General features: G+C 33.6%; 2 protein-coding genes and 1 pseudogene across 2 annotated transcripts; 2 read left to right on the plus strand and 1 right to left on the minus strand.

Annotated features, from left to right (window-relative positions):
- Positions 1–6,848: 6,848 nt before the first annotated feature.
- On the plus strand, positions 6,849–7,831 carry LOC147075470 (uncharacterized; annotated as a pseudogene).
- A 10,599-nt stretch (positions 7,832–18,430) lies between these two features.
- Positions 18,431–19,225, minus strand: LOC147075471 (uncharacterized). The gene has a single exon (XM_085942437.1). The coding sequence runs from the start codon at positions 19,223–19,225 to the stop codon at positions 18,431–18,433; it is 795 nt and encodes a 264-aa protein (XP_085798563.1).
- Positions 19,226–19,561: 336 nt separating this feature from the next.
- Positions 19,562–21,718, plus strand: LOC147075472 (uncharacterized). Its single transcript, XM_085942438.1, has 2 exons — positions 19,562–20,367; positions 21,580–21,718. The coding sequence occupies exons 1-2, from the start codon at positions 19,562–19,564 to the stop codon at positions 21,716–21,718; spliced, it is 945 nt and encodes a 314-aa protein (XP_085798564.1).
- Positions 21,719–23,176: the final 1,458 nt, after the last annotated feature.

Here is a 23,176-nt window from a genome sequence, read left to right on the forward strand (position 1 = left end):
GGTTGGTTTAGATGGGATATTTGATGTTGAGGATAAAAAGTTAAAGAATAAAGCACCAGTGTTATTGAAATACACCCAGCCGTCTCTCGAGAAAGATAAGAATATTCATACATCGTCCAAAGTTGAAACTAATAAGGATGATGTGCCTACGGATTCAAACAAAGATCTTGCTACACAGCCCAATACCAATTCAGCTGCAGATCAAGAAAAAGTGTCAGATAGTGAATCCTCCTCAAAGGCTGATAATCTATATTCTGTGAACAAGGGTTCTTCAAACATTCCACCTGAAAGTTACAATCAGTATTTGACTTACTTTATTTACGTATCAATAACTTTTGCAGTATGCTCGATACTATCAAATTTGTATTTAAAGCGTTATTATAATTAAATTATTAGTTGTGAAATTGGATAATATTTATTAAATTTCTCTGATATACTTCTGTGGAATTATCAAAAACAAATTGTAATATAATCTATTTAACCATATTTGTCAAGCCATAACCATTCTCAACATTATCTCAGGATACTATATGTTGTAATTTTAACAATACCTCAGGTGAAAATTATATTTGAGGCAAAACAATAGTAAAAATTAAAATGATGGTTATTTTATTTAAACTAATTAAAACAGCAATAAATACTGATAGCTCAACCCATTGGTATGATTAGTATTGTAAGATTTATGCTTGAGCTCAATAATTCTATTCAGTAAAAGCTAAAGAACCTGTTTGTGCCATCATAGCAATCATCATCCTTTTTCCAAAACTCATCACTTTCTACAATGTGTGACTTTATTCTTTCAAGGGCAGACTTAACTGTATTGCGATTTTCCTGATTCTCGTCAATTAAATCTGAATCTGCTAGTTCATCTTTAAGAAGCATGGGTTCAAAAGTTTCCTCAAATAAAGTGATTAGTACAACAATAAAAAAAGTCATTTTGAAATAACTAGAATCTCAACTGAGTTTCAACAAATTGATTTTTTTTACTATTGATAGGAAGTAATCAGTATGTTATAGGTTACCATTATGCTTAATCGTATAGGCGTTTATTAAAGCTTGATTTTATCATTCCATTAAATTTTCATTTCCAAATATTCCCATTTCAAATCCCCCCTAATTGCAAATTGTTGTAAAGGAGGTTATATTTAAATAAACATCACTTGGTATCCCTATAATGGAACACGATACACTTTCATTTTTGGAGATATTTTTATTATGCTCGATATCACATGCATCAACACTAATATATTCCAGTTTCTGCATAAAAAATGATCTTGCAGAATTTATTTTTTGTGTCCTTCCAACTTATTTTGGAATTTCATATTTTGAACAAATTCATCATATTTCAGCAGTAATGGGGTCAGTAGCCACACTATGCATAGTGATTGCAACCGTTACCAAGTATTCCAAAGGAATATCCAAGAATAAAGACGGGAAAGATGATCTATTGCTAGAAAATGTTGGTGTTTCCAATACTGTTGCTCAGACAAATGAATCATTGCACAAAACTACGAATTTTGAAAGTGAACAACCTGAAGTTGAAATGAATGAAATTTCACAGACCAACGAAATTAAAACTTCGGGATCACCTACAACTCAAAATATAGAAGAATTGTCGAAGAAATCTACAAAAGAGCCAGTTGATTATACAGAGAAGTCTACGAAAGATTCTACAAAAATAACTGCTGATCAAATGGACACTCTTGTTGAACCATCCCTGGCTCCAGCTGAGGAATATAATAACCAAAAATTTTCCGAAAATTCATCATTAATTAATGATTCAAATATTGGCCAAGAAAATAACTGTGGAGATGATTTAAACGCAACTGTAGAACTTTCCACAAATTTAATTCCTGAAGAATTATCAAAGCAATCGATTGCTCCTATAAGTCCAGTTGAACCTTTTCAGCCTGGCTTAGGTAATTTGAAGGAGCAAAATAGTCCTATAGAAGCTAAAGTACAGCCTACGGCCGTAGATGAGCCATTATTAGCCAATGACAATAACATATTATCATCCACATCAACGAATGGCAACAATTTACATGGTGACACTGGTATCAATGAATTAAATACCATCCCAGAACACAGCGAAGAGAACTTCAAATCAATTTATAAAACACCAACGCCTGTTTCTGATCGTTGTTGGGCTATCATGATGACCACACTATGCATATGTATTTTTGCTGCTGATTTCGATCTTTATTACAGTGACAAGCTCGGAAACAGCTTTGGGATTGAGTTGAGACTTATGGATCTGGCATATGGGCTGATAACCTTTACGCTGGGATATTATTCCATCGACTTCACGTATCGACAGAAGATTTTAAATATCATATTTTTTACAGTTACAGGTTTTGGATTTTTTGCAGGCAAAAAATATAACTATGTGTTCAATGCAGTAGAAGAATGTGGAAAACATCTCAACTTTTTTTTTCTTTTGGCCATTTTCAGTTGTGAAATTTTGATTACAATTCACTATGAATTAGTTGTTGGTATTGTACTCTGTTTGTTTCACGAGCTAATTCTTAAGTTCTCTGATTTAGAAGATTTCATAATGATTTTAAACAATAATACGCGTCAGAATATTTTTAGCCAAAATGTTGAAGGATTGACATACATTCTTCCACTTACTGGGGTGTTATTGATCGCTAGGGGGCTAGCAAAAGAATCCAAAAAGGACACTAAGGTCAGCAGATGGACAATCGTTGGTTTAACCGTAGCCTTCCAAATTGCACTATTTGTGGCAAAACAACTTTATTCCTCAGATCCTTGCCGTAGGGTGCTTAACATATCCTATATCCTTCTGATACTGGCTATGACAACAGCAAACGGTGTTATGTTTTCTCTATGGAACACCTTAGGATTTGATTGTGAAATATCGGGAGACAAATTCTTTGCTAAAAATCCACTGATATTATTTTTGGTCTGCAATGTCTTTATCGGGATAGTAAAATATCTAAACCTGATACAGATTAAGAATATTTACTTGATTCATCTCATAAATATTAGCTACTTGTTCATATCCATTTACGGTACTAAGTTTATGATTGGATTATTTTTGAAAGATAACGAGAATAATTAATAAATGATATTTGGTTTAATTAATTAAATATTTGAGGCGGTTTGTTCTATATCCAGTTGATGAATTGTATGGATCTTCATATACATATCGATGACCGAATCCAAATATGTTTTGATTAAGAAAACGCTACGCACTGGTACTATAAAACAAAATCATATCTTACATAATCTCTTTATTTATATACTACTATTTTAATTTATCTACTTCTTTATTTCAACATTAGTCTTAGTATATTACCTACATATAAGTCAATAAAGCTGGTTAACCTCTAACTCAATCAGGAAACCACTTTTACAGACCTTATAGGTTTAGGCAATCCGAACTTCCAATTTAATGGGTAATGAATATTACAAATTCATCAAGATCAACAAGTAGGTCTTGGTTTATAAACTGGTAAGGCTAATTGCTGATTTATACAATCTTTTATTAATTTAACTCTATTCCACCCTTCTAAATGAGTCGGATAGAAAGTCTTCTTGGTCTGAAGAAGACAAAGAGAATTACAGAAAACAAATTAAAACGAAAAAGTGTGTCTGCTAAATCGAGACAGATCGGAAATGGACTGGTTCAACATGCAAGTCAACTATATGCCAAGGGAAATCTGGATCAATCCCTGAGTATCCTAGAAGAGGCAATAAAGCTCATTCCTCATGATTTCAGGCCATATTATATTGCTGCTTTGATCCAGGAAGAGAAAACCAATCTGGAAAAAGCACTCAATGGATTCTTTGTAGCTGGAATGCTTTCCAGTGGTCAGGCACTAAGTTCAAACAAATTTATCTGGGATAAAGTTTATAATTTAGCCACCAAACTTGAGGATGAGTCCAAAATGATTCTTGCTATCGATAAACTAAACAGAAGGGAACCGTCAGAAAAATTTCTGAAGAAAAAACTGTCCATATTGAAGAAGCAAAAGAAGAAGTATCAGGTGATTTGCTGTAAAATTGAGCTATTTCAATTTTATGGTGTTGATGAGACAATTTTCTATCAGTTTGAGCATATAAATCATATCATTTCCCTTCACCATATTTCTAATAGACTCATCAAAACAATCACCAAGAATTCTGCAACCCACACAGAATCGTTCTTACAAAATACTTTAATTACTCTTTACAGAGCAAAATTATATCCACAGCTAATCAGTGCCTACAACGATTACTATTTACCGGTTGCAAAAGATATTAACAACCAAATTAAAATAATCTATTTGACATCAAATTTAAAAGCAATGCTCCAAAATGTGATAGAAAACAGCTTACAGTGTAATAGAGATTATAAAATGGACAACGATCGTTTATCAATTGATGCAAATAAAGTAAATAAAAACACCTTGTTGGAATTAGATGATTTGAACAATACCATAAATGAAAAACTTATAGCTGATACGTGTACTGCCTTTATTAGTCAAGACGATGAATTAACAAATTCAATGAGTTCTAAATCTAGCTTTGATGATTCAAGTTCTGAATCCACAGATATTAATTCACTCAGGGATATCAGTGAGGGTTTCCAGAAGAACTCCATGGATTCTTCATTTTATACAAAAATTCTTAGATCTACTGAATCACAATATAGTAGACTGATGAATGATGCAGAGTTTTGGAATGATGATATTCCAAACATGTACATTATTGACTTAATCAATTGCTATAGGGAAATGAAAAAATTCGAAAAATCCATAGACATTTGTAAAATATCTCTAAGTTTTAAACCAGATCTAGAAAAGAGAATGCTCCTGGGTGATTTGACCTTTGAGAATGGCAACTGTATCGAAGCGCTGAAAATCTTCACTGATATACTCTATGACAATCCAACAAGTTTAGAGCCAAAATCAAAGCTTCATCAAATCTATACTTCATTGGGAAACGAAGTTATTGCCAGTCAGTTTAAGATAACCTCAGATATATTTTCGTTTTCAAGTGGCTTTGAAAGGAAGGATAAATACAGGTGGTCGAATGATAAGTGTAATGCCATGCACAAGTTGTTTGAAGAAGCGAATGAAAAGCTGAAGTCTTCAGAAATACCCTATCATACTGCTACAGAGGTTTTAATTGATGATTTTTTCTGCAATGAATTTATTACTATCAGAAATGACCGATTTAGATCGTTTCTGAATCGCCATGAAAATCCTAGAAATGTTTCTGTTGTCACAGAGGTCGTGAATAATTCCTCAGGGATAGAAATAAGACAACAGGGAGGTGAAACTGGCATTTGCATCTACAATAATCACATTGATAAAGAGGATGCCAAAAGGATAATTCGGGTGAGTAGTCTACATGGGCTAGATGTAGAGGAATGGTTTTTTGTGATTAGTCAAACGGTTATTAGTTTAATGTGCTCTGAAGAAAATGAACGAGCATCTGAATTGATTTTAAAGTCAATTAAATTGTATATTTTTAGGATTGAAAAATACATGGTTCATCTTTTTTTACTTGGAGTAAAACTATCTCTAATCATACATGATGAAAATTTGTTGATAGATTTAATCCGTTTCATCATTCAGCCAATTGGATATTCCGTGATTAATTTTATGAACTTCTTATTAAACTTTTTTATTGATTTTGAAAAAAATAAAAAATTTGCCTTACTGATGAAAAATGTTCAGAGAATTCATCAAAGAAGATCTAATGAGAAGCTTCCAGAGCACAACTCATCACGGAAATCGTTTGAACAGATCCGAGGAGATTCTAATGCCAATCCACTGAATTATCTAGAAGCTGAAACCTGCAAAGGATTCACTGGTGTAGAAAGTTTGTCAAATAAGCGTGATAATAATCTAGATTTGCAAGATGGAGACATAAGTATGGAACATGAGTGTTCAGAAGATTCATCAGCCAATCAAAACATGCCTTTACATTCTTCAGATTGTCTTAAAGAATCAAACTTTGCAAATTCCTATATTCCAAGATCCATATTTACATCAACCGTAGATGATTTGGTCCAATATTTTCTGGGCAAAGATTTTATTACCTGTACCATAATGGGAAGCATTCTGATTTGTCATACACGTTGTAGAGTCCTTCAGGATAAGGAAAAGTATGCAAGGCTTGGATTTAAATATTTGAAATCGATTGGTGCTGAAGATATGTCGCAGTATATGTCGACTATTCGTGAGAGTCACTTGACAACTGAGGAGTTATCAGTAAAATACCTTGAGGAAATTAAGAATTATAACATTGGAAAGGCATATCATTTCCTGGGATATTTAGGACTTGCAGAGAAATATTATCTTTTAGCACTTGATTCAGAGGATGATGTTTTAAGAAGAATGGTCATTTTTAATCTATCACTAATTTTTAAGAGGAACAAGAGCCGGCAGTTCTTAGAGCATATTCTATCAAAATGGTAGTTATTGTTGTAAATATAGCATCTGTGTTTTATATTTCGGAGTCAAGATTCTAGAAATATACATTATTAGTTGTGAAAGCCAATATATTGATATTTGTTAATTCCAAGCATATTGGGCTGATCGATTTCCATATCTTAATAATACAATGAAATATATAGGAATTTTATAGTTTTTAGTGGAAAAGCAGATAATAACTTAAATGATGATAATTTTTTCAAGTCTGTCAATTTATGCGATTAAAAACCTTAAAGCTGGTAAATTCCAGTTATTCTTTGATTGATTGCGATTGATATGTGATGCCTAAAACAAAGTATCTACGGAATGAGTGCTTTTACAAAAGCAATTTTTAAAATTAATCTTTTGCTTATTTTTTCTCAAAAATTTTATTATTTTTTAAAAATTTTTGAATAGAGGGGCATGATGAATCAAAAAATCAACGTCTACGACATCGATGGCCAGAAAGTCATTGATACATTGGAAATGCCAAAGTTATTCGGAATTGAGCTGAGAGAAGATTTGGTAAGGCAAGCTTATGACTGTGTTCGTATGAATACCAGACAACCATACGCAGTTAGCCCAGATGCTGGTATGCAGCATTCTGCGGTTTCTTGGGGACCTGGTAGAGCAATGGCAAGAGTTCCAAGGGTTCATGCATCCGGAACTCGTCGTGCTGGACAAGCGGCATTTGCGAATTTTGCAAGAAAGGGAAGAATGGCTCATCCTACCAAAACCCATAGAAGATGGCATAGAAAGACACCTCTTAAATTGAGAAGAATTGTAGCATGTATGGGAGTGGCAGCGACTGCAATTCCTTCCATTGTTGAAGGCAGAGGACATCGTATCTCAAACATTCAAACACTTCCAATTGTGGTGTCAGACAAGATCAATTCATTTAATAAAACTCACCAAGCCGTTGCACTTCTGAACCAACTAGGTCTTTCAGAGGAATTGAAGAAAGTAAAGGATTCCAAGGTGATTACTGCAGGTAAGGGTAAGTTTAGAGGTAGGAGGTACACCAAAAGAACAGGTCTTTTGGTAATTCACGACAATGATTATTCTTCTCTCGATGCTTTCAAGAATATCGAGGGTGTGGAGTTGCTTGAAGTCAACTGTTTAAATATTCTTAAGCTTTGTCCAGGTGGTAAGTTGGGAAGGTTGGTGATGTGGACACAGTCAGCCTTTGTGAAATTAGAAAGAATATTCTCTGATGAATTCAAGGCTGGCTTTGTACTGCCAAAATCTATGTGTACATCTGAAGATCTAGAAGAATACTTCTATTCTCCAGAAATCCAAGAGCTTATTAATATTCCTTGTTTGTTGAGCAAGGGAACACTTTCCAAAACTCAAGAAGAAATTACTAAAGCAGCCAAGATGGTCGAATTATATGAGAAACTTTAAGAATAAACTAGGTCCATATTTTACAACATCAGAATAGTCTATTTATTGATTCCTTGTCCAATGTTTGAATTTTTCTTTTGTTTGTTTTCCAACCTTGCCCTTTTTTATGGAAATATTTTTTCAAAATTACTTGGTGATTTCCCTACAAGTTTTCTATAGTCTTCTATTAAATATTTACTTTACACAATATTATTTTGGAGAACTTCATAGACGAATCCTACAGAGTTACAGAAACAAATACAAGAATGCTGCGGTACGCTCTGCTATGTATCTGTTGATCATCCTGTTGTTTATTAAATCGAAGTCTAGCATGCTCAAGGATGATATCTCCCTTGTCAATAAGGCTATTGTGGCGTCGTCCAGGGGAATACTCTTCCTATCATTTTCATTTGCACTAATTCTATCAAGCTGGTGCTCAAAAATCACCTTTCCTAATATTTCCCAGTTCATTTGGTTAAATGGGGTTATTTCCCTCAAAAACTTCATTTTTCTACAATATCCTCACTTTTTCAACAATATTATTGATTTAATTATAAATATTTTATCCATCTATATTTTCATAATCCTGATATTATACAAGACTGTGATAAAACAATCAATTACAGAGGGTGCGGCAGAAGATCTACGATACAATGGAAGAAATTATCTACCACGTATATATGACATTGATCCAGATGCAGAAGCTAGCAGTATAAGAATTGAAACTTTGCATGAAGGTGAAAGCTTCAGCCTGGACTCAAGCCATGAAATGAACAGAGTCGTAGATGGTAATATTACAGATGAATATGAGACTTCTATTTCAACAAATCAGCTGAGTTTTGTCGACATATATGAGTCTAGGGTTAGAAACTTGGTCCATGAAAACAATACTCGTTTTCCACGCAGCCGCAATGCATTGAATTCAGAAGGAACAGTCGAAATACTTCAAACATCGGCTCGCTCTGTTTTTTTAGATGAAAAATTTGGATATTTTTTCCCAATCACACAAAACTATAATCCATTTCTATATTTATTCGAAGTTCTTTTTGACAATATTTTATTAATTTATGCAGGCAAACCAAAGTATCATACCGTGAAAAGTAGGTCCTTTCTGTCGCCAATCTTGCTATCTATTTTAGTAATTGTATATTTTAAAATCAGAAATATTCTTCAAATCAATTGCTTGATATTTTTTGGAATTAGTCTAGGATATTGTACACATTTTTGCAGCAAAAGTTCCAGATTCTTTAACCTGTTGAATCTTTACAATGTTGTGGTTTCTGGGTTCTTTTATTTCATTATGTTTCATTACATTAACAAAATATCTTTAAACACTATTTCTCACAACAGGTCATCAGCTATTCTTATGGAGCTATTTAAGGCCATCCATCTGTCAATTCCTGTTGGATTTCTTTCCTGGGGCAATCCAAGATTGCTTTTTACCAGCAATATTATCACCTTAAATATTATCAATATTATCATGGGATTTGCTGATGATCGAGAGTATAGTGTTCTATCACAGAAAAGTCTCTTCTTCCGCATTGAGTCACTTGGAGCCGCCATGCTGCTGTTTCTGGGGTGTTACCCATATATTCTATGTAAAATTACTGGAAATTGTATAAGAAAAGACCTGGCATTATCGTTGGGACTAGCATGTGTATTTTATTTTTATCTGTTTAGAATTCTGAGCATCATTGATAAAGAGAATAAATGAATGAAGCAACTACTTTAAGGTATGTTTATTTAACAATTAAAAAATTTTCTATCGATACTTACCAAATTTTTGCAACTAAAATTCGTCAATTTAGAAACCATTCTTTACACTTGTAGTTTATTTAAAACGAATCTGTATCCATACTTTCGACAGCAATAGTTTCGAACGTTGATCTTCGACAAAATAGCACATAGAATAATGATAGAAGAAATGAAAGAAACAGAAACATGGCAATTGGAAAGAATACAAGAGCCATTAACGGTCCTCCACCCAAGAGAAGACAAAGTATAAGCATTCCGGTTGCTAGCGTAATATGTGCAGAAAATATTCTGCGCCAATCAGAAATATCATCGTCTTCCGTCTCGGACATATCATCAAGAAGAGCAAGGAAGTCATTCTGAGTACGATCAATCTCGTATAGAAATTCATCTTCCGGATCAAGGGCATTTTGACGAAAATAATCCCTCACTTCCGATTTCATCAAAAAGTCATCGTCGGATGCAAAATATTTTGCCCCATAACATATTTTCCTTTCGCTGCTCATCTCCGTTGGAACCGATATCTTGCTTCGATTTATACCCTCTATTATCTCTCCGGGTGTCTTTCCACTCACATGTGTGATCGAGCTTTCAACATTAATATCAAAACAATCTTTCGACTTGGATTTCTTTTCATAAGTATTCAGTTTGGGGCTGTTTTTCAAAATAGCGCTGAATGCCTTTCGAGAGTTTTTAATCTCATTTTTCTGATTAAAGAAATAATTTACAATTGACTTATCAATTTCGTATTTGGAGATTTTGTAATAGAATACCTGCCCAACAATAAACATGTTATTTAGAGGATTTTTAACCTTCATTCGATGAAGTAATCTACGATTAGCCTCAAATTTGAATAGAACTCGATTTATCTCTGCAGCAGCATAGTAAAAGTTATAAAAAAGGCTGCCATTATCCGGGTCTGGCGTGGTCACTCTTGCAATTAAAAAGTCCTTGTCCTTTTTTCGATAATTCAAAATCAATGATCGTAGTTCTTCCAAGGTGAATGTTTCAACAGCATTCGCATCAATTTCGTCTATTTGAGGAGATAAATCGGACGACGTATTATTTGGGGCCCCATAAATCTTTATTGTTGATGAAATCTGTGCAGCCTCGGTATAAATATTTTTTTCTGTTTCGTTCATTTGAAGCCAGGGCTAATATTGCCAATTTTATGCACTCATCAAATAAATAAACAAAAACTACATAAACAAATAAATTTATTAAGGACTTTTGTCGATATAGGAATTTTTAGCCTTGGTCTTTTGAGTGTTAGATGATTTTGAGTGTTAGATGATTTTGTGTATGTTTTGAAGAAAAAGGAAAGCAATCACATTTATTAAAAAGGACCTTAAAGATAAAACCATCAAATGAAGTGTGAAAATATTATGTTTCGAAATCTGAAACCTCCATCGTGCTTAAATACAACCCAAACAAAATAAATATGGCTATTCCACTCGATTTAAATACATTTACATATAAAATGGTTGTTCTGGGCCATTATTCGGTGGGAAAATCATCAATTGTACTAAATTTTGTTAAAGGGGAATTCAATCCCAACGAAGAAAGTACTATTGGCGCAGCTTTTTTAACAAAAACAATATTTGTTAAAAATAATGCCATAAAGTATGAGATTTGGGACACTGCTGGACAGGAAAGGTATTACTCATTGATACCAATGTATTATCGAGGAGCTCAAGTAGCGCTGATTGTGTATGATGTCACATCAACCGATTCGTTTGAAAGCGCGAAGAAATGGGTGGAGGATCTTAAAGTTGAAAAACCTCAAAATTTCCTGAAGGTTTTGGTAGCAAACAAAATGGACCTAATAGAAAATATCGCAATTTCCTCAGAGACAGGTAAAGAATACGCCAGCTCTGAAAATTTATTGTTTTTTGAAACAAGCGCTAAGACTGGAGAAAATATTTCATCAATGTTCAACCAGATAGCAGAAATATTGCCGAGGGAAGCTAGCAAAAGTGATACAAAACAGTGTCTGAAAAGAAAACACAATCAGTTTTTCTGCTGTTAAAATAAAGAGGGCATTTAATGAGTTGTCACATAAAGTTGTTTGATATAGATATTACTCCACAATCTGTTAGTGTTTGTAGGATCTGCCCATTTGCTTAGAATATATACTATTACTCAATATAATCCATTCTAACTATCAAATTATTTACTTTAAATATTGATTAAATGCATTCTATATTTATAAACATCGGACTCCAATAGTCATTGCTCTATTTTATGTCTGTCCCGACATCTGTTAAAGATGTGACAAGTCTAGAAGTGTAGAAATTTTATCTTTTAAAACCGTATATGATTCGAGATCCATGCATCTCTGAATAAACTCCCCGTTGTCCAATATTTCTCCCAATAGAGGTTCAATTTTTAGAGAAGTAATAAATGGAATTTCATATTCTTCAGCGAGGAGAACACCTCCATTTTTTCCAAATGGATATAGAGTTTTCTCACAGCATTCACATTCCAAACCACTCATATTTTCTATCAGTCCCAAAATGGACATTGATTTCTGCAGGCAAAACTCAATACAGTTTTGAGTGTCGTTTAATGCAATATTCTGTGGTGTCGTTACTATTAAGACACTTGGAAGTCTGTCAGCCAAGAATGAGTGCTCTTCAGATATTCCAGGTGGCGTATCTATCACAACATAATCATAACCTAAGGCTGAATTAAACATAAGTTCAAGAAAAACCCTCTTCTTTGCACCTCTCCATATAACAGCATCCGACTCTTTTAGAATTGATCCAAAGGAAAGAACATCCAAATTGTTGGCTGCATTCAATGGCCCAAACCCGTCTTTGGATTTTACTACTTTGCCCTTTACATTTAAAGCATGAGTGATTGTCGGCCCACAAATATCAAAATCCAGGATTAGTGTTCTATATCTTTCAGAGAGAATTTTAGCAACTGTAATTGATATTGTAGACTTTCCAACACCACCCTTACCGCTCATCACAGAAATAAACTTAGGAGGCATACTGGGGTGTAAAATATTCTTTAACTTTTTTGGATAAATCAATTTATTAAATTATGCCACAAATTATATTTTAAACACAGACAAGCTACTCATTCTCAAATATCTTGACGAACTCCAAATCTTCTACTACTCTATCACTGTTAAGATTGACTTTTCTAATAACGTCCACAATAGCACGCGACTCTTTCCACTCAAAGTTCGATTTGATTGATGGACTCGAGAGAATCGACTTTATACTGTTATCCACAGATAAATTCCACCGGAAAGTTGAAAGCATTTCGCTCTTAGAATCCTCTACTTTTATGTTGTTGTGAAATGTTGTTAATGGTGTTGTATCAAAATTTACAACTTTAGATTTTTCAGACATATCCCAAGTAATTTCGTGTGCGGGAAACATTTCTATCACCGCCTTTCGAACAACATCAACCGTTTTATATCCTAGGTTATATCTGGTATTCTTATTCCTCAATTTAATATATTTCTTTTTGCGACTCTTTGGTTTTTTGGAGTTTAAAAACTCCAAATTATTCAAAAAGAATCTGCTATTCACTTTTATATCATCGATCTTTGTTGAAGTTGACTCCAAATCATCCTGAAAATTCAATAAAGTAATCGAACAACTAGAATCGGAAGTTGCTTGCTGTAACTGGGATTTCTTACGTGGGCTTGAAACTACTTGACTTTTATCTTTACCTACTTTTGTCTCTTCGGACATGATTAATACATTGGCAGATATATCATGTAAACATTTAGTATGAAGTCGTTTATTCTTTATTCCATAAAATGGCGATGGCACTTCAGTAACTTTCTTCACTGGAGCTTTGTCTTTATGCTTTTGTCTTTCTATCTTTTCCATGGCTTTAATTGACTCTTCTCGACGTATTCTAGGAACTACTTGAGATTCTGCAGCAACTGCTTTCAACGAGTCGAGGATTAAAGAACTTCTATTTTCAGAAGTTTCAATGCCTGAAACGTTGATATTTTTGTCTACCAAGGGTAGTTTCCGAACCTTTTGATTATAATCAGCCTTCTTGCAATATCCTAAAGGTGAGTTTGGATCTAAGTTTTCCTCAGTAGTATTATTTTCGTTAACATCAACAGATGATTTGATTGGAGAAATACTAAAATAAGTATCTTCCATTGAGGGAGATAACTTTCTAAAGCATGATTCTGCAGCACTTTTCTTAGATCCACTAATAGAATTCTTTTTTCTGGTATCACAAAAAAAATTATTATCATCTTCTATTTCACCGCATTTTAAAGTTTCTTCTTTTAGAAGAGATAAATCTTTGGATAGCATTGTTCTAACACTTTTGTTGAATTCCTCTTCCTTTTCAACCGGCATTTAAAGGACAAAAATTAAAAAGTATTTAAAATAATTATTTGGAGGGAATCACTTTAAGGAGAAATTCCAACTTTCAAGGAGGATTTTGCATTTGTTTGACTGTTAAAGGTGAAGTACACACTACCCACACAACTTCAAAAAATAATTTCTTGTCGAAAATGGTATAAATCACAAGAGGCTTTGATCCAGGAATAAAAAGAGGTGATTCTGAATGCCATTGTTGATACAAATACTCTTGCTAGGATTTTGGAACAATACACCCTGACATTATATAGCTCTTTACCCACAATTATTTTACATACAAAAGTATATATCATCCAATTAATTGCAATATAACCTGACTGGATGAGTTTCTGTTATATTTATAATAAACTCCCTAAGATTAAAATTTCAATGGAAACATTTATGGTGAATTGTTTTGAAACAGTTTTTGATAGGCTTAGATGCATAACAAACGATATAGAGCAACTTATCGGATGAAAAACGTAAATCTAGTTACAATTTATTAATATCTTCCATTACATCAATGCCAAATAATCTATTCTTCATTATCTCAATCTGTGTTCTATCCAAAATAACCTCCAGTGACTTAAAAAATGCAGCGGATGTCAACAGTGCATCACTTCCTGCTTGATGTGCAGTTCCTTCCCTCGAGACACCCAGTGTATTGCTAATTTCCTGAAGCCCTTTTCGTACATAGTCGGTATTTTTGACCAAATACTTTAGATCGTAAAATGATGGGAACAATAGCCTCATTATTTTGTAAAACTCACATTCTCTTTCTGGAAGGCGATTTCCAGTTAAAAGCTTGATTAAGTATGCAAAATCATATGACGAATGAAAGCTGATCCAAATAATATCGGATGACATCACCAGTCCACTAGTAAGCAATAAACATCCAAGATCTCTAACATCAATGCCTCTTTCATCATGGTTTTGAAAATCAATTTCGGCTTGTTGCAGTAAGTCTATAGATTCTTGAGAGTACATGTCAGTTTCTAAATTGAAATGCAAGTTAAACTGCCATGTGTGAACAGGAGATGGCCTATTCCCATACCTATCGCTTAGAGAAATTCCCAGCTGAATTAAATTTAAAATATCTACATTGCAGCGTAGCTGCTGATAAACAAAAGAGGATGAATTCTTGAATGTCCCAAGAGGCTTGGCAATTACACCCGGGAATTCCGTGTCCATAGATACGTAATTGTATTCTTTTACAAAATAGCGAATATTTGACATTTCTTGTTCAAGATTATGCTTCCACACATTTTTTATCAAGTCCTCTTCTGAGTGCATGGGTCAGAAAAAGAAAGTATATTAAACTTTTAACTCCAGTGATTAGAGCACTCGAGTTATTTTTACATACTGTGAGAAGAGTAGTTAAGAACATCTATTTAGAGAATTTTGCAACTGACCCTGTAAACTCAATGGCTAACACGAGTATATTTCTATTAAAACTACACCTTTTGGCTTTTATAGTGTTAATGCCATGGTGTATGGCTAAGAACATTTGTTTAATATTATTAAATTGGAGAGATATATTCTATAAATATTTTGTCCTTCCATACTATTTATGCAAGACTGTTATTAATCAACAGAATTCTTTCTCCAGTGAAAGTCAGCTATTCAAAAATAATTCAAAAATATTTATCCCATGGAAAGAAAACGTACTTTTTTACACGATGCCATAGAAATAGCCTCTATGGGTTCGCATGCTTTGGAAAGTGATGACTTCACGAACTGTTTCTTACCAAATACACTACCCAACAGAAAACTGACAATCTCTAGAATTGTCTCGATATTCATTAGATATTTTATTCTTTTGCCACTCAGATTTGTGTTTGCTTTCGCAGGTTTTTGCCTGATCTCTGTAGCATTTATTTTTGGGGAATATTACCAAATAGACTGCCTTGTAAACAAGACATTTTTCGCTTTTATGAAGTTATTCTTAGTAGCCTTGAACATTCGATTGCGTCATTTTGGGAGGAAAGAGAAATTAAAGGAACCATCGGTCTATGTGTCAAACCATACATCCTTTATTGATTTTATTGCTTTAAGCAGCCACAAATTTCCCCATGCTTGTGTAGCAGAATATCATGGTGGTCTATTCGGGTTTATTTTCGACTTTATTATTTCAAAAAACGGTTCGATTTCATTTAAGAGATCGGAAAAGCTGGACAAGCTTAGGGTTATTTCCAAGATCCAGAACCATATCAAAAGAAACAAGGCACCGATGCTCATATTCCCTGAAGGCACCTGTGTCAATAACAAATACACACTATTGTTTCAGAAGGGTGCATTCGAGTTAAATGCCACCGTTTGCCCTGTAGCCATTTCATATAGAAAAACGTTGCTTGATCCATATTGGAACAGAAGAAAGCATGGTTTTGTAGGACATCTGATATATTTGGTTACTCGCTGGAGAATAGATGCCGAGGTCTACTGGATGGATCCAGTAAGGAAAGCAGAAAGTGAAAGTCCTGTAGAATTTGCTCATAGAGTCAAAAAATTAATTTCAGACAAAATCTGTTTGAAAAACAAGGCCTGGAACGGTTATTTTAAGAGCCAACCGATGCATGCAGATGGGGATATTTTCCGACAGAGCTTTAAAACTGTTTATAGACAAATTAAATCAAACACATTGAACGATCCAGGGTTTGACGATTCTACAGATACGTTAAAGTTTCTCGAGTACTACAGAAATGAAGAAGGGACATCATGTAAAAGATATTTTGGAAAGCTAGCATATGAGTCGTTTACGAATGAGTGCTGTAAAGAATACTTGAGAATAAAGTCATTATCTCATGAGGACAGAGATGTATTGATAAATTCGGAGGAATACAATAACTACACCCTACCAATGCGAAGACGAGGTCTTAAAATGGTAAATTGCAAATGTGTACAGAAGCATAGCTGATTAAACAAGTTCTATTTGAGAGATTTAATTGTATGATGGTCAAACATAATTAGTGCACATTTGATGTTTTGTGTGTTTTGAAATATTTAATAGGCTATTTGATTTAATCAATTTTCAATGTTTGTTTAGAAAATATTTTATTTATTAAATGATGATATCTCTGAATTACAATAGATTCAAAATAGTAAATGATTTTGAACACCTCAAAGCACACTTACATAATATATTGCCTCCAAAAAGTTTGGAAATAATTTTGATCAAAAAATTTGATCATCAATAAACAAAACTTCTATATTTAAGCGAAAAAGCGTCAAATACCCATGTTTATGCCTGTATTACAGCATATTTTTTTTCTATCATTAGCCTTAGCAAGTGAGTATGTACCATCTTCAGAGGTTGGATACTATTTTCCTAAACAAGTAAATCCTACCATCTGTGGAGTGAATGCATTGGAAGCAGGTCCACTGTCCAGAGGATTTAGAGAGTCTGTTCAATACCTTACAAGTAGAAGGCTGAGTGATGAAATAATAAAAAACTATGCCATCTCTACCTCATGTAATACATGGTCATACGATATGTTCAAAAATGCAATTGTGAAAGCAATCTATGAATTTACCAGCAGTGAAAAGGTAAAGTTAGCCGGTATAGATAATATTCTCTTACACATTTACAATGCATATGTTAACTATAGACCACTTCTTAAGCACGATGATCTGGTGTTCTTTATAGCTACTGCATTACACAATACAAGCTGTTTTAAACCTTTACAAATTGATACCAAATGTGATTATAACATTTCCCGTGGTCTTCTACAGATTACCTCCAAAGAATCCTATGCATTATTAAACAAATGTACTTCTGATAGAATCAATTATGTTGAGCAACCCTATCTACTCAACCATTTAACACCCCAGACCATTTTTGATGAGATGCTATTTTTCATGGAATTAATGCACAACAAGACTCCAAACACCCCATCCTCATTCTACGAATATGTTGTAAGGCTTAATCCTAAGGAAGCTGTACTTTTAAACAAGACAAAGATCGCAGATTGTAGAATTCTGTTTAATTCTGATCTACCTGAGCGCTTGCAGAATAGATTTAAAATATATTATTCTGTAAAAAAACATTTGATTGGTTTTGAAACAGATTGTGCTATATATCCCACTATATGCCAATAAAGTGATGATTCAGATTTCAAGTTTACTACTTTATCTTTAACACATCAGATTTTATTTTTGAAGCATTCTTTATGAGTTTTTTATCCTACTACCTGATTTACATGTAATCCTGTTATCATATAGATTTGTTTAAAAATTGTGATATAGTAAAAACATTGATATAGCATAAAAAGATTGGCAGTATCCCAAGTGCTTATTAACTTAGTGACATCAGTACAAAAAAGCCATAGTTTATTTGATACAGTTTCAGATTATTCTATAAATAGAATCTCAAAATACTGCATACTAGCCTATGAATACCATTTGCAAGCAGTTTTTTTCCATCTTGAATTTTGTTTCCTTGAAAAAGCTTCACAGATTAAAGACAACTGATTTACAAGATTAAAAGCCAAATCTCAACAATAAAACTACCCAGTAGTCTAATTTAGTTTATTCATCCTGAACTGAAGTCGATTCTGCATATCTTATGTTTGATAATTCATAAGCACTAAGTTTAACACCTTGTTGTTCATCAAGAGAAATCAACAGATCGGCACCATTTCCAATAACAATGGCCTTTGTCATCAGAACCGAAAACAACTTCCCATTGGTGTCTTCCAAGTAAATGAAGGTCTTTCCATCTGTTTGAACCTCCATTCTCTTAATAACACCAACTCTTCCCTGATTAGAACCAGAGTAGATGAAAACAACTGCACCAGCTTCGAAACTATGGTGTGAGACAATTTTGTTTGTTTTAATGTCCACCTTAACCATATCATTAATCGAAATGGATGGATCACAAAATCTAAAATTAAAACCATCAAGAGTTCTGACATAATTGACTCCATTAACATCGTCCTTTCTAACAACCTTGGTCAATCTAAACTGAGCCTCTGCAGCGGTAATTTTCTGCAGATGAAATTTTCTATTAATATTGAAAATAAGCCTATAATGCTCATTTGTCTTTTTGACTGTAACAACATCGAAAAGACCAACAACAGTCTTTGGATTGGTAATGTCCTTTCCATTAACACTAATCATGTTATTCTTAAGGATATAGCCCACCTCTTTCCTAGCCGATGCTAACTTAAGGAATCGGGTTATAATATAGTAGATTGGAATGGAGAGTTCTTTGTTGTGGGCTCCAGGAAGTGGCCTACACGCATATTTTCCTCCTGTTTTTTCGAGTCCCCAGGCGTTTGATGCTGCTAATCTCTTCAAGTGACGATGTCCTCCAGATGGCATTTGGGGATAAAATTTTTCAAAAAATTTATTTATTGCTGCAGATAAAAACCCATTTTCAAAATGAAATGCAGGCTGTATCGTGATGACTGGACGTGTATGGTTGTGGTAGACAGTATACAGAGGTAATAATGCATAATGACCCATGTATTTGATGGCTGATTGGAAATTCATATGCCTTAACAACCAATACAAAATATTTTCTTTTAGAGTCCTCCAATGAATGATAACATTTTAACTTTTTTACGAATAAATGACAAAAACCAAACAAATCAAGCATATATTTCAGACACTAACAATATTTCAATAAATGAAAAGCATTTTAAGGTAGACTTCATTATGAACAATAAGAGCCAGGAAGAAGTATTTTCCATAATTGAAAGGAGTGTTATAGCCAGCTGTATTCAAGGATACCACTGTACAGTATTTGCCTATGGCCAAACTGGTAGTGGCAAAACTTATACTATCCAAGGGCATGAAGAATCACCTGGACTAATTCCAAGGACACTGAAATATCTTCATGGATTCTACCGAAGTTTAAAACTGAGCTTTATTGAAATTTACAATGAAAACATAATGGATTTGAGCAATGATTTTTCAAACGAAGTGGTTTTAACAATTCGGGACGACAATGAGCACGGAGTTGTTGTAGATAACCTAAATATTGTTCAAACAGACACGTTTGCCGAATCAATGATATTCTATGGAAGTGGCATTTCAAACAGAAAGACCAGCTTTACATTGATGAATGACCAGAGTTCAAGGTCCCATTCTATCTTTACAATCTATCTTGAAAAAGACGAAAACAATATTTTGAAAAAAAGCAAACTGTGTTTCGTTGATTTGGCAGGTTCTGAAAAGATAAAGGACATTTACAACAAAGCAAACGAATTGGATCAGTTGAAGCAGGAAGTCTGTGGAAATGATATTAATAACAGCTGTATTAACGTCACCAGTTCGAGTAATAAATTTAAAGAAACCACTAATATCAATAAAAGTTTGCTCTGCTTGGGGAAAATTGTTCACAAACTGGGTACAAATGACAAATGGCATATTTCATACAGAGATTCGAAGCTAACATTTCTGTTAAAGGATTCACTGGGGGGTAACTGTAAGCTGGCCATTATTGGTAATGTTAATCTAGAGTATCCTGCTGATTCTATATCAACTCTCCAGTTTCTAAAGCGCACAAAGATGATTAGTAATAATCCAACCATCAACTATGAACTATTCGATAGAAATGTTAAGAATATATTAAATACCTTAGAAACTGAAAATAATGAACTTAAACGTCAAATGAAGCGAATCAGCATGAGTGAGTCTATTGAATACAATCTGAATAAGAGTAAAAGAGAGATTGATACAGCCAAATCAGACCTACAGTCCATTAAAATCTCGATCAGCGAGTTATCCAAAATATTTTTTGTAAAATCCAAACTGTTAATGGATATTGATAGACAAATAGACCAAATTAATTTGGCGAGACGTGAAGAAATCAGCTTCCAAATTTTAGACACTACGGATCGTTCCACCATCCCAACTAAAGATGTTATAAACAAGGATAAAGTTAAGATCACTTGTGAAAATAAAATTAATAATGACAATAAAAAGTAATAAAATATATTTGGAATATCTATATTCACAAACAATATGGCTACAATAACTCCTCAAATTCTTATTTTCTCTATCGTATACTTTTAGATTGTAAAGATATTTTATTCATTGTATAAATTTCCTGAAATTCTCGTTAGTTTCCAAGAGTTCTTGGAATGTTCCAGCTTGCTCCACTTTTTTATCATTTAAAAAAAATATTCGATCGAATAAAGGTAGATATTCAACACCATGGACAATCATAATTATGGTCTTATTTTCTAAATGATTAAATAAATTGTCCAGAAGTTCTCGTTCAAATTTCTTGTCCATTGATGCTGTAGCTTCATCTAGGACAAATATGGGTGAGTCCTTTAGGGTTGCTCGAATCAAACTAATCTTCTGCTTCTGGCCACCTGATAATTTGTTGCCCCTAGGACCCACTCGTGTATCGTATCCCTTTTCAAGATTTATAAACGTTTCATGTGCTCCAAATTTTTTGGCCAGATCCACCACTCTTTTTCTCTGCTCGTAATTCTCTTGAAATTCAGCGTCCTCATTTGGTGCCAAATTCGATGTTTCAACTTCATTTGACATCGAGCATCGGTTTTCCGCAGAGCGATTTGCCATGGATTCGCCTAACAAAATATTATTCATTACAGTATCGTCAGATGTAAAATCCTCCTGGGGTACATAAGAAATAATATCAAGAATGCCTCGTTCTGAAAGATTGTCTCTGTTTATATCATCTATTTTCAAAATTCCAGAGGAGTTAGTAAACCCCATAATGCTCTTTATAAAAGAGCTCTTGCCTGTTCCGTTCTTACCAACCACTGCAATCTTTTCGTTCTTGTGTATTGTTTCACAGATGTTCTCGACAATCAAATTGTCTTTGTGAAACACTGAGAAATTTTCAAATTTAATTGAATGTTCAAAAGCCACCGGTTCTATAGAACCTGTCGAGCTATTGAATGAGCCATTCCTGGCTTCGACATTAGTGTCTCCAGGTCCGGCTGCAAATGAATGGTGATCTACAGATGTAAAGTCAATCTGATTGAGATACTCGATAAGTGAATCTATTTCGTTTCCCAATCGCTTCAGATCTGATGCCTGGTAGAAATACAAGATTACAACCTGTAGTAAGTCTGACTTAAAGTACCCTGGATAAAAACTAAATATGGACATTGTTATCATGAATGGAATGTTTATGGTGAATGTGAGTAAATAACGACTAAAAGCTTCATATTTGCCCATTTTCATACTTGTTTGAGTTTGTTCTCCAATAATATTATAAAAATCAGTAGCCTCGCGCTCTTCTAAGTTGTATGTTTTTATTGCTTCATAATTCAGCAGTTTGTCCGATAACTTCATGGCTGTGTTCTGTTGTGAGTTTAATAGATCGTAGTGATATTTGATTTTGAATTTAATATAAGTAAACACGGCAATAATATAGAATAATGGAACAAATATAAATATAGATGCAACCTTGAAGTTTACTCGAGCCCTGGTGTTGTACACACTAAATATGATGTTTCCAATTATAGATGAAACATCGATAATAAGAATTTGGCAGCACATAGGTGCGGCATAGGACTTTATAAACACTGCATACTGTAGTTCTCCGGGAGTTCTTGAATGGAAGTCTTCAAAATTGAGATTCAGCACTTCTCTTAAGTAGTGGACAAATTTTTCTCTTTGGATGCTTTGCAGCATATAGGTAAAAATCATCGACGGAATGAACTTAAGGGTCGTAGTGAATAGCCCAAGTAGAAGAACATCTTTTAAAGACACCCTAAATGCTTCTGTTTTGAAGCTTTCCTTCAACTTAGACGAGGCAGAAACGCTTTCAACCACATAATATTCTGCGATAATATTAATCACCATTGAAAATATAGAAACCACCATAACACTTCTATCGTTTAGTATTGTTGTCTTGATTATGTTTTTTACGATGTAAAAATAGTTTTTTAGTCCGGGGAGTTTCTGCATAAAGAGGAGGTTTTTTAAAGAAAACAACAAAAATATGAATTTGTTTTGGAAAATAAACAAAAATAATTGGTCAAATTTTGATCAAAAAGAAATGAAATTTATTACAAAGTAAGAATCCACTACTGAGTGGTTCGATACACACCCATTTAAATATTGTAGAGTATGTACTACAAGAGCACATCAGATTTTCACTATAACAGAATAATATTCAAGTTTTATTTATTTGGTCTTATGGTTGTTTAGTTTTTCTTTTTTCTAGAAATTTTATTTGGTGATTCATTTGTTGCGCCTTGGACATTTTTAAAGAGAAATTCCACATCGATAACTGTTTGATTTCCTAATGCCGATCGCATAACACGATGATCTTGTGCTGCA

Source organism: Rhyacophila brunnea, unplaced genomic scaffold (genome assembly GCF_057557595.1).
Source record: "Rhyacophila brunnea isolate RB1 unplaced genomic scaffold, BYU_Rbru_1.0 scaffold_144, whole genome shotgun sequence".
Lineage (NCBI taxonomy): Eukaryota > Metazoa > Arthropoda > Insecta > Trichoptera > Rhyacophilidae > Rhyacophila > Rhyacophila brunnea.

Bases quoted from the DNA above. Each gene is read 5' to 3' on its own strand.
- LOC147075471 (XM_085942437.1), bottom strand. From the start codon at position 19,225: ATGCCATCTGGAGGACATCGTCACTTGAAGAGATTAGCAGCATCAAAC.
- LOC147075472 (XM_085942438.1), top strand. From the start codon at position 19,562: ATGAACAATAAGAGCCAGGAAGAAGTATTTTCCATAATTGAAAGGAGT. The intron at 20,368-21,579 runs GTATCCTGCTGA...TCAAAATTCCAG, and splicing joins ATTGGTAATGTTAATCTAGA to AGGAGTTAGTAAACCCCATA.